General features: G+C 43.0%; 1 protein-coding gene across 3 annotated transcripts; it reads left to right on the top strand.

Annotated features, from left to right (window-relative positions):
• The first annotated feature begins 157 nt into the window (after window positions 1–157).
• LOC105058912 (tobamovirus multiplication protein 3) lies at window positions 158–8,968 on the top strand. 3 transcript variants are annotated; one of them, XM_010941987.4, is made up of 12 exons: window positions 158–661; window positions 1,102–1,192; window positions 1,270–1,322; window positions 1,410–1,502; window positions 1,605–1,676; window positions 3,309–3,381; window positions 3,488–3,533; window positions 5,590–5,710; window positions 6,383–6,446; window positions 6,545–6,598; window positions 6,690–6,767; window positions 8,489–8,968. In XM_010941987.4, exons 1-11 carry the CDS (start codon window positions 173–175, stop codon window positions 6,707–6,709), a joined length of 1,176 nt encoding a protein of 391 aa, XP_010940289.3. In that variant the 5' UTR covers window positions 158–172; the 3' UTR covers window positions 6,710–6,767; window positions 8,489–8,968. The 3 variants fall into 3 exon arrangements, with proteins under 3 accessions (XP_010940289.3, XP_010940287.3, XP_073106463.1); XM_010941985.4 differs by lacking the exon at window positions 5,590–5,710 and having other exon boundaries at window positions 8,489–8,808; XM_073250362.1 differs by lacking the exons at window positions 6,383–6,446; window positions 6,545–6,598; window positions 6,690–6,767; window positions 8,489–8,968 and having other exon boundaries at window positions 5,590–5,989.
• Window positions 8,969–15,051: the final 6,083 nt, after the last annotated feature.

The following is a 15,051-nucleotide window of genomic DNA, read 5'->3' as shown; positions in this document are numbered from 1 at the left end:
TGCAACATACAACAGAAATCCTATTATATCATGTGGTATGCTAGTGGTGAAGGAATTTTTTTGGATGATAACACTTGATGTGATGTTTTATTTTTCACCCATGGTACAGACTTTTAGACAATGGGTTACAGAATAGAGGCACAATTCTCGACATTATTTATAAAAAGTTGGAATGGTTGGCATTGTTGGTGTTTCATACGATCAAGTATCTCCAACCGGGGCCCGGCTCCATGAATGGATAACGTTCACTTTTGTTCGGCTCACACGTGCTGACAATCAGGTCGGCGCTGGTGGTCCCACCACTGACACGTATCGATTCCGATCAAATCCATCGGTCCCCGTTTGTTTACTGGTTGGGCCGCGCAGCGTCGAAAGCCATCTCGCACCCCTTTCTTGCCCTCCTCTGTGGGGATTATTTTCTTCCTCTCGAGTTCTGGAAACTTCGGCGCCTCCGATCGCCGAGATCACTCTCCGGTCGCGGGAAACTTTGTGCTTGCGGGGAAGAGATTCGATGGGGAGTTCGATGGACTCGTCGGTAGCCGCGTATTCGCTGAAGAACGCCTGGGATTGGTGGGACGAGGTGAACAACTCGACCTTGTGGCAGGATCGGATCTTCCAAACCCTCGCCGGGCTCTTCGGATTCGTTTCAGCCGTCGCTCTCGTAATCTTTCTTCTTTATCTCTCCAATCAATTCCATGGATAAGTTCAAATCGTTTTTTCTTTTCTTTTCTTTTCTTTATTTATTTATTTTTTTAGAGTTTGGAGGTTGCTGTTTGCTATGGTTTCAATTCTGTGGTGCAGGCTTCAGAAACTTGTTCTTTTTTTGTTACAATTCATAGAGTTGGTGTTTATTTGTTCTCACACACAAGCAATCACGCAGTCAGAACCGAAAGTTTGAAAGATTTGGAGGATAAAGATAAACAATACGATTGTAATGCTCAACTATTGTTTTTAAAAGTTTTATTTGATCACAACCACTTGCGTTTTGTGATAGGAGGGCTTTCCTGATCGATCGCACTGCTTTTTTTTAAAAAAAAATGTGAACTTGGGATTGTAAGTGGTAGTGACCATCATCTGATACTTAGATGCTTTATTTTGCAGATACAATTGCTAAGAATTGAATGTAGAGTTCCGGAGTTTGGTTGGACGACACAAAAGGTCTTTCATTTCTTGAACTTCCTCGTCAATGGGTGTAAGTGTCCATCTTAAGTAATTTAATATAAATGTGTTGAAGCCCCGTTCTTTGGGTGAAAGTCTGGTTCTTTGCAGTTCGGTCAGTGGTCTTTGTATTTCGTCGGAGTGTGCAACGACTAAAGCCTGAGGTTTGCTTCATTCTTTCCAGTCCTCATCCTGTAGTTTTTTATTTGAAGTGGATTTGTGCTATAGCTTTTGTTGGTTCTTTTTTCCAGATCATCCAGCATATTCTTCTCGATCTTCCCGGTCTTGCTTTCTTCACTACCTACGCACTCTTGGTATTGTTTTGGGCAGAGATATATTATCAGGTTGGCTTTCAACTTTTGTTCTTTTTAAAGTTGTTAGTCTATACTCTGGATCCTTACCTACTTTCCCTTTGTATTAAATTTTTGAAATGCAATTTATGGCAGGCACTAGCAGTATCTACTGAAGGGCTTAGGCTGAGTTTCTACACAATTAATGCAGGAGTTTATGTTATTCAGGTAAGGACATTGTTGATGCTCTGCATGATGAATAATGAAACTCCAGAGAGGCGGATTGTTTCTTTATTGTGATGCTAGAGGTAAAAGTAAGGTCATGATTCAGTGCATTGTGTTGTTGGTAGTCAATTCTCTCTCTCTCTCTCTCTCTCTGTGTTTTGAGGGTTGATATTGAAAATTTATAATTATCATCATCACAGTAGATGAATTGAAATCTAAAAACAGAATACTTGTCTATAATATTTCCTATTTGCAGACTTCAGTAGTCATGCAATTGATGTGCATATGATCTGATGTTGTCAATTGGTGATTGAACATCATCCAACAGTTTACATCTTAATAATTTGTGGGTAAATATGCATTGATAACAAGGATAACATGGAATAATCCTCAGCCAACTAAAAGCCATGGTTGGAATTGCAGGAGCCAGGAAACATGCACAAAAATAGCTTTGATTGCATGGATAAAATGCCTGGTTTGTTTTTGCTGTCATCATGTTTAAATGGGCAAATCAAGAGAACATGATCTCTAGATAAAGGCAATTTTCCTCCTATTATGAATCTTTTCCCTTCCCTACTCTTCTTGTATGCAAGCCAATAGTCTCAAAGAGCCATATGAAGAGTCGATGTTTTAAAAGGTGGTCACCATAAGTTGGTGGTCAAGTGACTACATGACATTTACTGTTATATATATATGGTTAATGATAGCAATATTAATAACAATAGATCTAGCAATTGATGAACCATGTCAACTGACCATACGAGCTGACCTTACTTGTATATAATTAGGTAATCAGCAATAGATTTTTGATCAGTTTGAAGAATTTGCTATTATCATTAATTTCAACATGACAACTTTGACTATGTTTGGCATCATTTTTAGTTCTTCCTGAATTTAGGAAATGAAAGTAAAAGCCTTTTCTCCATTGTATTTTCAGATTTTTAAAGCAAACACTTGCTTGGTAGTCAATTCTATTTTTCTTTCGTTAAAAAAATTGAAAAACATGTTCTCCTATGGATGATTCTGGATGTGGTTAGTGTAGCGAGTTGGCCAGTAATAAAAATTATTTTCTGGACCCAATTTGTCATGATTACTTTGTACACAATTTGGCTTATCTAAACCTCCTTACTTTAACATGCTAAGATCTTATCTGGAAAAATATTGACCCAGCTGGTTGATACGTGCTATGCTCATTTGTCATTAGAATCTTCCACCAGTGTTCCTATCTTGTGGTGTTTGGATCGTGCCTAAAAATTTCACCTGAGTTGGTTAAATAGTTGGCTAATTTGGTGAAGAAATATCACATCTAATGTTCTGTACCTTTCCTTCTCCATTCAGTGCAGACTAGCATTTCTTACATCTACTATTGCAAGGGTTGGTGTGTCCGTATTTTGGCATGCTTACAGTAAAGGGAACTATTCTTTTGTTAAATACGTTGCTGTTGAAGAGTGAAACCATTTCTTGACAAATATTGAAGGCCTGCTCATTTTTTATGTGCCTAAGAAAATATTTTGGGATATGTATTTCTGGGATCATCCTCTTTAAATTTCAAAATAACAATAAATTTTTCTAGCATGGCTCTAGCATAGCTCTAGCATAGGATGCTTGGATAATTCCCATTTTAACTGTTCACAGATTGCACTATGGTTGCTCATATGGTGGAAGCCTATCCAACCTTTGGTCATCCTATCCAAGATATTCTTTGCAGGTGTGGCTCTGATTACTTGGTTTTTCTGCACGTGACTGTATATATTGCTGAAATACGGTTTGTTTATTATAAATCTCTAACAATGAGAGAGTATCTAAAATGGCAGGTGTCTCATTGTCTGCCGCCCTTGGCTTTCTTCTGTATGGAGGGAGGTGAGACATATATTATTTATCTCCATGTTTTCATAGTCTGATGGATCTTGATATCCACATTCTTGTCCATTGGTAGTTGCACATCATGTGGCAGAATTTATCATACATCATATTTGCATGCACAGAACAACTAATATAAGCAAAGAGTTATGATAGTTAGATATGATCTGGCTAGCTAGAAAGGAAAATAATGTTAGGATGCTCATACAATGTGCCTGTCTGAGTGTGCTTGTTTTTTCCATTGGAACTAATCCTCGAATTGGGTACATTTCTTGCAGTATGTAAGGAATATATGCTTGTTAACTTTCCGTTGTTTGTTTTAAATGTCTATCTTATGTTTTCTTGTTTTCTCTTGCATTCAAATTTTATGTTTTACTTGCAATTTTCTATAAATTCATGTCATATAGGTATGTTTCCTTGTTTCCTACAAAAACCAGTTTCTCATCTTGGTAGCATTCAATATTCATGAGATAGCAGTTTTGTTACGAAATATAGTTTAAAATTTGTTTTTAAAGATAGATGCATGACATTTCTCAAAATACATATCCACTGTAGATACCTTGACATAATCCCGTCAAAGCTATTCTATAAATTCATGTGGTATAGACAGATTGCAGGTATTGCCATTTCATGGAGACATGCGCTAGGACCTCATTTGATGATATTATTGTTTTTTCTGCTGACTGTATCATTGTGCACCAATTCTGTAATCCTTCATATTGAGCTAAACATCCCAGGAATATGGACATTTTTGTGCATTTGGAAATTCAAGAATAAATATAAACCTGCAGTATATTATCTTTTGATTATAATACCTATGCTTCAGAAATGTTGGAAAAGAATGGTCCACCAGGTTGGTGATATGGGTCGTCCTGCTTTGAAGCACATTATCATGTTTGCTGAGTCATCTAGATCATGTAAAAAGATAAGCTTTATTGGTTAGGAAAGCAAATGCTGTGCTTAGTTTTACATGGAGAATGCTATGGACTAATTGTTTGATTTTATTAGCATGCTTTCTAGAGTTCATGACACAACCTACATATATTAAAAATTAGGAAAAATTGCATGAACACCCCCCAACTTTAGTCTAATTTCACTTATAGTCCCTTTACTTTAAAAAATATCAAACTGGTCTTTCTAGTTATTGATATGTTCTAATGTGGTCCAATCGTTTACTTACCAACAAATGGTGTTCGTTTTTCCTCTCAATGGACGGAAATGCCCCTCGCTCATATGGAAAGAGTTGCCGGTGAAGAAGAGAGGTGGATGTGGAGGGAGCCACCGTGGAGGGGTAGGATGGGGTCGTGGAGGTCAGTGTGGGCGGGGGGGGAGGATGGTGTCGAAGGTCTCATGGGTGGGATTGGAGGGGAGGGGGTGAAGAGGAAGGGGAGGAGGGTGAAGAGGCCGTCAGCAATGAATGAGTGGAGATGGATAGTTTTGTATGGTTTGAATGAATCTTTGAAATCATTGATTTTGTTGGTAGAAACAGCAGAAAATTTTGATTTTGATCAGAGTTTTGTGTGGTTTTGGCTGTGATTCTTAGGAATTTGTTTGTGGCTAAAAAGAGCCCTTTTTAGATGGTAATTTCTGGTCTCCTCTTTCATTGAGAACATGATATTATTCAGCTGGTATTTAATTATGTGGGAGTCTTGTGGGTCTTCTTTTTCTTTTTCTTGTGTTGCTCTCATGGATTTGAAAGAAAGGAATCTCCTTTATGAGAGTTTTTTTGGATCTGATGTCGTAAAAGGTGTTTTTATGTTGATTTCCTATGGATTTCATGAAAAGATCTACTATTTCTCTCCCTGAAAGATCTGTTTTAAATGATCTATCCTTCCGCGATAAGAAATATAGAAACTAAGACTCATTTCAAGATTTCCAATTTCTTCCCCAGTGGAAGACCTGATTTTTCTATATATTTTTATGGTGGAAGAAAAGAATAGATTCCTTTGGATGAAGGCCTAGTTGCAGGTTAAGCTGATATTTTGTCTAAATTTTGCTTAACTTCTTCTCCTTTTAAGTACTTTTTTGTCCCCTTTGCTTGTTGGATTCATTGCAGTTTTTGGTCTTGGAAGCTAGACAAGAAGGTTGAAGAGAAGGGCAGGAAGAAGATGGATGAGACTCTGGTTACTAGATACTGGTGCCGCATGTGCTTACGGATGGTAAATCCAGTCATGGAGGTAGAGATCAAATGCCCCTGTTGCAAAAGTGGGTTTTCTAGAAGAAATGGATGGTGGGGGAGAATTGGATGCCGCTGATCTGGGCTCTGACCGAACCCTCTTTCTTTGGGCTCCAATCTTGCTTGGAATGATGAGCAGCGGCTCTCGATGTCAAATTCTCCAAAGGGAAGAACAAGAGGATGACTCTGATCATTACTTGGAAGCCCTTTGTCAAAGGAGGAGGAGCTCGGTCATCCTCCAGCTCCAAGCCCTCCGGGAAACAACCAGATCAGAGTTTGATAATTTTGAGAGTTAGAGGAACAGAAATGGAGAGGAACCGTGTGATCCTAATCAATCCATTCAACCAGGCCATAATTCTCCTAATCAATCCCAATCAAGAGGGATGCTGGTGACGGAGGAGGAGATCAATCGGAGAGGATGGAGGAGATGGACATAAGGGTATTTTCATCATTTTATGAAATAATGATATCATGTGATGGTCTTGTGATATCATTCCATCAACGGAGATAGACGGTTGGACCACATTGAAACATATCGATAATTAGAAGGGCCCGTAGTAAAATTGAGCTAAAGTTGAAGGGGTGTTTTTATAATTTTTCTTAAAAATTATGCAATTCGTATGCATATCCTTTCAATTATGGTTTTTGTAATCAATATTTTTCTTATCCGTAGACTCTTTCTAATGTTGCGACGCTTTCCTTTGGAGTCCAAAGGGCGACACAAAAAGTTGGAAGAGGTATGTTTAGACTGTCTTTCTTGTTTTTCATAACTGAGATTTTGCCTCAAGGTTCTTTGGTTTATTATAATCATTTATTTCCATTTTTATGTGGACAGGTTGGCTATGTCACAGCTATATGTTTCTCATGTTTTTTGGTGAGATGTGTCATGGTAGGTGTGGATACTATATCTCATTGGCCAATGTCTAACTGTCTCAATCCTCATCTGCTGATAATTATCTTATTTAATATTTGTTCTGCAGATGTGCTTCAATGCCTTTGATAAGGCTGCAGATCTTGATGTTCTGAACCATCCAATTTTGAACTTCTTGTACTACTTGGTATGGGCTTGATCTATGTTTGTGCGTTAATATGGACATTACAGTACCTCTGTAAGCAACTGAACATAGAGGTTAACACTAATTTTACATGAATATGCACTTTTCGTGTATCTAGGTGTCTTAATAAAGTATCCATGAGTTAGGGTACAGATGTTCTATTTGGCTGGAAATATAATTTGTTGGTCGACACTTCTCCATCTCTGAGTATTATGGCGGAGCAAAGATTCAGTAGTTGTCTATTGGTAGCATATTGCCTGAGACTGAGAAGTTCTATATCTCAGCATCAACTATAGATCTGTCGGATACATGTGAACAGTTCACACGTTTGTTCTCATTGAATTTTTGAGAAAAAGTGGCAAAAGATCTTTAAAATTAAATAAATATAATGAAGTAACCCATGCCGATAATTCATTATGTCTGATATTTAATGTGCATCGGTGATTCTTTTTCCTAATATTGTTATAAATATATAAAAGGGCATCCTAATGCACGAGGCCCCTGCTACTATGGGATCTGAGGGAAGGTCAAATGTACGCAGCCTTACCTCCTTGTGTGAAGAGGCTGTTTCTGTGTTCCGAATCCAACAGACTTGGATCATAATAACGAAACATCACCATTACGTCATGACCTACCATCTATCATAAATATATGAAAAATCAAAAAAAAAAAATCTACTTCATTTACATGTTAAATAAAATTCAAATGTAGCATCCACATAGTCATGGTTTGAGCTTTACTCATTCATCTTCCTTGAACTCTTCTTCAGGAGCAAACTTTTCATTCAAGTTAGTCTTAGGATTATTGGTCGGTTTTCAGCTTTGCAATGTATGAACAGAATATATATGATTACATGTAGCAAAAACTGGGGCACAAAACACATCAATTGCTGCTCATTTGATGGTGATAAGACATACACGGTTCTTACAGATGAAATTGTCATTTCTTTTCTTTTATATGATCATATTATTTATAATAAGGAGGTTTAAAGCTCTAATTTATATATCTTAAACTTTTTTGAAGAAACATTGTTGTCCTTGAGAGTTGCAACTATTCAAACTTACTTTAAGATACTTTGGGAGTAGTTGAAATAGAGACTTTTAGCAGAAGATGTATGATTTTGCAGTTAATGGAAGTCTGCTAGGAAAATTCCCAATAAACTGCTTTGCTTCTGTCTAGCTGGCTTTTGTGACACAAGAAATGGTTTTAAGTTTGCAATTAAATCAATGGCTTACGGGATGATCCACTCTAGGTCATACCATAATTTAAGATAACTTGCACTAAACAAGGTTAAACTTATTTTAAACAGTGATGGCAATGGGTAATGGTAGCATCATTAATTTCATTGGTCAAATATGGTTGAGATGATGGCTAACTCATCATGCTGTTCTTTGTGAAGTAAACTCTCTTTTCTCAAAGCCAAGGGCTGATCTAAGAATGACCCAGTTAGATCGTGAGGTGAAACTTTTACCTGGACTACCTTGCTTATTAGTGAGTTTAGTTAGGATTCAGTCTAGATCACAATGAGTTAGTTTGTTATGTATGGTTTGGTTGGTTATGATTAATTCCAAATTAATCATCTACGTTAATTAGTAGTTATATGGTTTCTACCCACCTAAGTTTGGTATCTTGTTTTGTTGCTTGCTTGTTTTAAGTTGACAGCATATGAAAAAGCAGAAGGTTATATGTATGACAATTGATGGTTCTTTTGTAAATTTGTGCAGCTTGTTGAAATTCTTCCTTCATCTCTAGTCCTATTCATCCTGAGGAAATTGCCGCCAAAGCGCGGGATCACACGGTATCACTCCATTCACTGATTCGGGGTTACATCACTAGTTTGCCGTGGTGAAACTTCGAGACAAGAACTTCATGAGCTTTTGAAAGCTGGGGCTCCTTCATACAGAAGTTTCCAGGAAACAGAGAAGCAAAAATGCCATTCTGCGGTACCTGCTGGTCAAAGGTTTCATTTGCTTCTAGGGAGCATGTGAAAAATGTGAATAATGTTGGGCAAGGTCTGCGTGGTATTCCTTTTAGTAACAACAATGCGTTTTGTTAGTTTAACCTTGCATGGTCCATCATACAGCATCTCCATATGTTTGATGCTAGCAGCCTTTAAAGTATGCAGCTAATGTGGATCTAATGTGATCTCTCTGAGATCATGTAAGCATTATTTCCGTTTTATACATGACTTAAAATTTTCTTAACCTTTGGTTCTTTTTATATTTTATCGTTGTCATTTGAGATATTAGTTTTACTGTGAATATTTGTCGGTTCACTGTTCACTGTGGGCTCAAATAAATTAAATTTCAGCATACTCAGGCTTTGTTCGGAAGTGGAATAAGATTAATAGGTCGGAATAATTTATTTCGGAGTAAAAAGGAATAGGTGTAAGTTGACCTTCTCCAGGTAACCTTTGTTTCCAAACGCAGCTTTGGTGAATATTCAAAACTCCATTCATATTGTCTGAATATGTTGAAGTATGTTTGACAGCAAACATGACAAGTTCTATTTTCAGTAAATAAGTTTGATTTTGATGGTGTGGGAAATTTCATCGAATTCTTCATCTTTTCAACTTATGAGTGGCCAAGATTATAGCCAAACAAACCATGTTAGGACTTAAGATCATTGTGTTAGTTGAATAATCTTGATTTGCTAGCACGAGATCGTAAAGAAATTGTTTCTGCATTGATGTGAATATGCATCAAGGAAGAAGAGTTGCCAATCAAAACAGGTTCCATCTTGATGGAGATTGACCTCTGTGTGTACTGTCTTCATACAGACTCTGTAGCACATTATTCTTATGCATATTTCGTTCATAATAATTTGTGTTATGGAACTTGTATGGAAAATCGGATGCATGTTCATGGATGTGCATCCTATGAAGATTTTTGCATGGTATATCCACATAGGCCTGCTATCATGATCATAGCAAGTTTGTGCATCATCTGGAATGGCATATATTAGTTTCCAAATGGATCACATTTCAGCCAGTCTGAGCCTAATTATCACTTCAAAAATACATTAATGGGCAATATGATCAATAACAAGATACTCTGTTTGAGCCTAATTATCACTTGAAAAATATATTAAAGAGCAATATGATCAATAACAAGATACTCAGTTAGAGCCTACTTATCACAAAAATTTATTAAAGAGCAATGTAATAAACAACAGGATACATTAGTTTCTGATAGAGATTCACATGCCAATTAGTAGTGATCCTTCACCGCTTCAACGCAAGGATTCTGAGATGGCAGCTGTTGGGGAAGTGGGGTGGAGGGTATGAGAAGCTTGTGAGTTGAATGCCTACTGACATCTAAATGGATCATATGAACTACCAGTCTTAAACGGACATTCTCAGGTCCACAGCTTTGAATAAATGTTGTTTTGAGAGAACCAACAACGCTTTGAACGTTAGGTATACACTGGTTACTTTATCTGATCTTTATTTTACCAAGAAAAAAAACTTTATCTGACCTTTTGCTCTGACTCAAGCTCAACTTTCAAAAGGGTGAGATGGTATACTTGGTCTGTCAAGCAGTAGCAGGACAGCGTTACTGTATTGCCAGCACCAACACTGCTTTGAAGCACCTTGGAGAACTGCGAAGAAGGGAATCTCGTCGTGAGAATGGACCATAGACTGGCCGGTTGGAAGAGAATTATTATCTTGCGGTAGTTGTTTGCGTTGCTTCGTTTGATGTTATCAAATCTTCCTTGAAATTAGACATATTTAGTTGGAGGGGGTTGGGACAGGAATAAGTGGCTTTCGTCCAACAACTTAATTACTATAACTTAATTGCAGGAAGTCTCTCATTTCAATTTTAGAAAAAAAATAGAAACGTCACAATCTTCCACAATCTAATCACTATTTTTTTCTACAATTTAAATTTTATTTTAATTTTGATCATAAATTAAATATATCGAAAGATATGATATACTGAATTTTTTTCAAACCATTCAAATTTCGATGTCAGTTATGAACCAAACGCACATAACTTCCTTTTTGGTGGAATGGGTGATCAAACAGATAGATGGAAGGGAGGAAGGAGGTTTGGACTTAATTAACTTTGAAGAGTTCAATTATATTTTTTTTAAATTTAAAAAATAATAATAATAAAGAAATCAACGATGCCCCATGTTCGTATTCTATGCTACAAAGAGCTTCACATGACTTTTCCCCCCCTTATGGTTGCCTAAGCATGAGATGAGAGTTTGAGTGATTCTAACACTCCCTTCAAACCTCAATGATTGCACGTATCGAGGTCTAGTTGCATTGGGCATCTCTTATGAGCATCTTTTTAGTATTGCTTCATATTATAATTTACTCAAAATTTTTGAATATAGTGTACCGGATTGAAATACCATTCTTGTTTATGCTTGGTTCCATAACCAAGCATGAGAATTATAGATGTTTGGGCTTTATTTCCAAACTATTTCACATTTCCCATCTCAATCTCTTTGAAAAATTATACCATGGTTCAGGAGACGAAGATGAAACCTTCTATTTGGTATATATATATATATATTGTTGCAGCCAATCGTCTCGTCGTCCGATCGCCGAGAAGCGTGCACCTACAAAATGAAGTCCGCACTGACCGGAGGCGGCTCCGGCGGGGACCCTCCGATGGTCAAGTCAGAGAGGTGACTGGGCAACAGTGAAATGTAGACAGAGAGCTCTGAGAGAGAGAGAGAGAGGGAGAGAGGAGCGAGCCTGTATTTTCAGGAGAGACGGAGCGGATCGATCCCCTTGCACTGTTGCATTCCCCGGTTTATATAGTGGAGCGCGGTATGGCGCCGTCATTAATGGCGCGGACAAATGAGGAACTGTCAACTCACTGTGGACGGTCAGAGTCGCCGTGAAAATGTCACGTCGCCATGTGGCTGTTAAATCACCAGGGTTGACAATGCCCTCAACGGGACAATGCCCCTAGGTAGCCGTGCCGCATGTCGCTATCAGAGCTGACAAGGTCTGGCGGCTGTACGACGATCGGAGGAGTCGGCCGACCCTAGGTCGGTGGCCAGCAGAGTGGCGTCGGGTTCCTCTGTCGGTCGGCGAGTTTCACGTGAGTCGGCCATCAGACCTCTGGATTCAGTCGGTCGGGATGGATACGCCCGACATATCCCCAGTCGGCGATGGACCGTTGAATGGCCGGCAGTGGCGTCAGTCGGTCGCCCCGACCGTCAGTCGGTCGGTCGGGCCGCCAGTCGGTCGGTCCTTCCGGCCGTCAATCGGTCGGTCGGTGGGTATCCCCCAACAGTTGCCCCCCTCCACTCCCGAGTCGGATGGTGAGCTGGCCGACGCCTTTATTCGGGCAGCAATCCTGGACGACTGGGAGTGGATTTATCGTACGCATAGATCCGACCGTACCGCCGGCTGATCCGACGTCAGACGCCTCATAAATGCCAAGCGATCCGGACGTCTAGTCGGTGTCAGAAGTCACGTCGGCGTCAGGTGTCAGACGTCGCATCTTGTCGTCGTCAGATGTTGCGTCGGTGTCAGAAGATCGGGCGCCGGACGATACGGCGTCAGACGGCCGGATATTCGGCGCCAATCGCGGAAGTGTGGGCCACTGTCAGGCATCCCATCGGGAACGCGAATCGGCGCGGGCGCATAAATGCGGAACCGCGCGCCGTGCGCCGCGTGTCGAGGTGGTTGGCCGGCGCCCCCTCCGGCATTTAATGTGGGCGGTGCGGCCGTCCCGGGACGGGGCGCACCGAATACTCCGCCAACCGGCGAGCGCCACGCGTCGTGCATCTGAGGGCCTTCGGTCGGCGCGGAAGCATCTCGGCCGTCGGTCGGCCCTATATATATAGGACCTCCCAGACCCATGACCCACACTTGCCATTTTGCTGGGGAAACTCTGTCCGGGCGATTTCTCGGTCGTCGCGGGCAGAGCTTTCTTGTTTCCGGAGGGATCCATCTAGTTCGTGGTCCCATCTTCTTCTTCTTCCTCTTCTTCTCTTTCTTCTTCATTCGGTTCCGGTACAATGATCAGGAATCTGACTCAGGGAGCTCGGTCGGGGAACCCGACCGACGACTCCCGATCGGCTCCGGAAGATGAGGCCTCCTCGCTTTTGGGGCCGAATGTCGATCGGCTTCGGGAGCAATATCGCATCCCGGAGCAGTTTCGGCTCTCCGCTCCAAGGGCCGGCGGTCGGATCAACAGCCCTCCGCCTGGTGATCTGGCGCTATATGTTGAAGACCTTCGCGCGGGTCTTCGGCTTCCAATTTCGGAGTTTGTCCGAAATTTATTAGGTTATTACGGACTTTGTCCGGCGCAACTGGCGCCGAACTCTGTCCGTTTAATCATTTCCTTCGCGCTGTTGTGTCAGCTCTTGCCGACCAACCCCCGCGTTTCACTCTTCCGGGCATTCTTTGTGCTTCGACCCCACCCTAAAGCCCGAGGGTGGTGGCTCTTCAACCCCCGGAAGGGTCTTGCCTTCATCACCGATCTTCCATCATCCATTCATGGGTGGAAGAACCAATTCTTTTTTGTTTCCTCCTCATCTCCCTGGGGCTTTCCTTCCCGCTGGGGCGTGCCCCGGACCGAAGCCAACGACAACAGCCGGGTGGAGGCGGACGACCGGGAGGACTTCCACCGACTGAAAGACATGTCGGTCCCGAAGCAGAGGGAGCTTGTTACCGAACAAGCTCTCTATGATGCTGGCTTGAGTCTGGTCCCCCGAATAGGTATCGCCCGATCCCCCGGTCTTTCTTTTCATTTGGCTCTTGGTCCGGTCTTTAACATTTTTGTCGGTATTGCAGGGACACCTCCAAGGATGCGGCCGACAGATGCCGAGATTCGGCGGTTCGCCACAAGGAAGAGGCCAGCATCGGGGGCCGGCCTTTCGCGCCCTCCGAAGAAACCTGCTCCAGCTCTGCCGACCGTCGAGGCATCGACGACCGACCAGTCGGAGCCCGTAATAGCCCTCGCGGCTCCGATGGTTCACGCGGAGGAGAGACCGGCCGAGGAGGCGGCCGAGGGAACATCGGCGGTTTCGCCGGTGCGGGTGGAGCCGGATGATGTTCGGGAAACCGAACATCGTCCGACGGCGTCTGTTGGCGCAACGGGGGGCGCCGGGTCGAACTCCAGCGTCCCCTCGCTACCGGTCCCGTCGGTCGGGACAGCTGATCGGGGGAAAGCCCCGATGGAGCCCACGGAGGAGGATAGATCGGGGAGCCGCTCAGTGCCTCCCAGCGCACATTACCCCGAGGGTGCATCGGCGTTGGCCGACCACAACCTTGCGAGGAGGTTGTGTCAGGCGATCCTCCTCCCAGCCGACGTAGAGTCACTGCGATCTCGGCAGGTGACCGAGATGCTGTCGCGGTTCTACCCGACCATGGTTGAGGTAAGCTTCGCATCACTTCTTCTTTCCCTTAGAAATTTTTCTTGTTATGCGATTCTAACGAAGCCTTTTCAATCGGCAGCTGATCTTCACGATGTCCGAACTGGAGGCCGGGTACCGAAGGTTCGGCAACGTTCGGGCAGCTTACAAGGAGAGGTCGGCGGCGACCGAAGCGGAGAGGGCGATGTTGGCCGACCAACTTCAGCAATCGGCCGATCGGGAGGCCAAGTTAGTTGACGAGGTCTCCCGGCTTGGGTCCGAACTTCGGTCGGCCAAGAAGGAGGCCAGGCATAAGGGTCGGGCCGTGCGTCGTCTTCGACGCGAACGGGACGGCGCCACCGTCGAACTCCAAGGGGAACGCGAGCAACTTCGGGTCAGCCTGGAGAAGCTCGCCGAAGCCGAAGAGGAGCTATCCATCGCCCAGATCGACGCCGAAATGGCGAAGATTGAGGCGGAGTCGGCGAGGGAGTCGCTCGCCCGTGCGGAGGACGAGGCAAGGTCGGCGAAAGAGTCGGCCGATCGGGCGGTGGAGGACTTCGGGGCCTCCGACCAATACCGGGAGGAGATGCTCGAATCGGGCTTCGCCTCATACCGGGTCGGGTTCGAGGACGGTCGGGACGCCGTCCATGCCTTGTACCCGGAGCTGGACGTCAGCCGCGTCGTCCCGCCGCTAGCCGAGGAGGAAGGAGCCAAAGGGGAAGGAACCGAGGAGATGGCCGACCAGCCGTCGGGAGGCGTCGTCGTGGCGGAGGAAGCCATCCCGGAGTAGGCGCCGACCGATATCCCCTCGCCGATCGAAGCCCCTCCTTCAGCCACCGACCTAGCGCCGCTTATGGCCGATACGCCGATCATCCCCGATCCTCCGTCGGTCGAAGAGATCGACTAGGACAGATGATCGGGCCCTGTCGATTATCTCTGTTTTTGTTTTTCTGAAGCATTT

This window comes from Elaeis guineensis, chromosome 16 (assembly GCF_000442705.2).
Source record: "Elaeis guineensis isolate ETL-2024a chromosome 16, EG11, whole genome shotgun sequence".
In the NCBI taxonomy this organism is placed as follows: domain Eukaryota; kingdom Viridiplantae; phylum Streptophyta; class Magnoliopsida; order Arecales; family Arecaceae; genus Elaeis; species Elaeis guineensis.
This window is presented reverse-complemented; position numbering and strand designations above follow the sequence as displayed.

Excerpts from the sequence above, each read along its gene's own strand:
- LOC105058912 (XM_010941985.4), top strand. The coding sequence starts at position 173 with ATGGTTGGCATTGTTGGTGTTTCATACGATCAAGTATCTCCAACCGGG. Across the intron at positions 662-1,101 it reads TCGTTTCAGCCGTCGCTCTC|ATACAATTGCTAAGAATTGA; the intron begins GTAATCTTTCTT and ends TTTATTTTGCAG. Across the intron at positions 6,599-6,689 it reads TTTTGGTGAGATGTGTCATG|ATGTGCTTCAATGCCTTTGA; the intron begins GTAGGTGTGGAT and ends TTTGTTCTGCAG.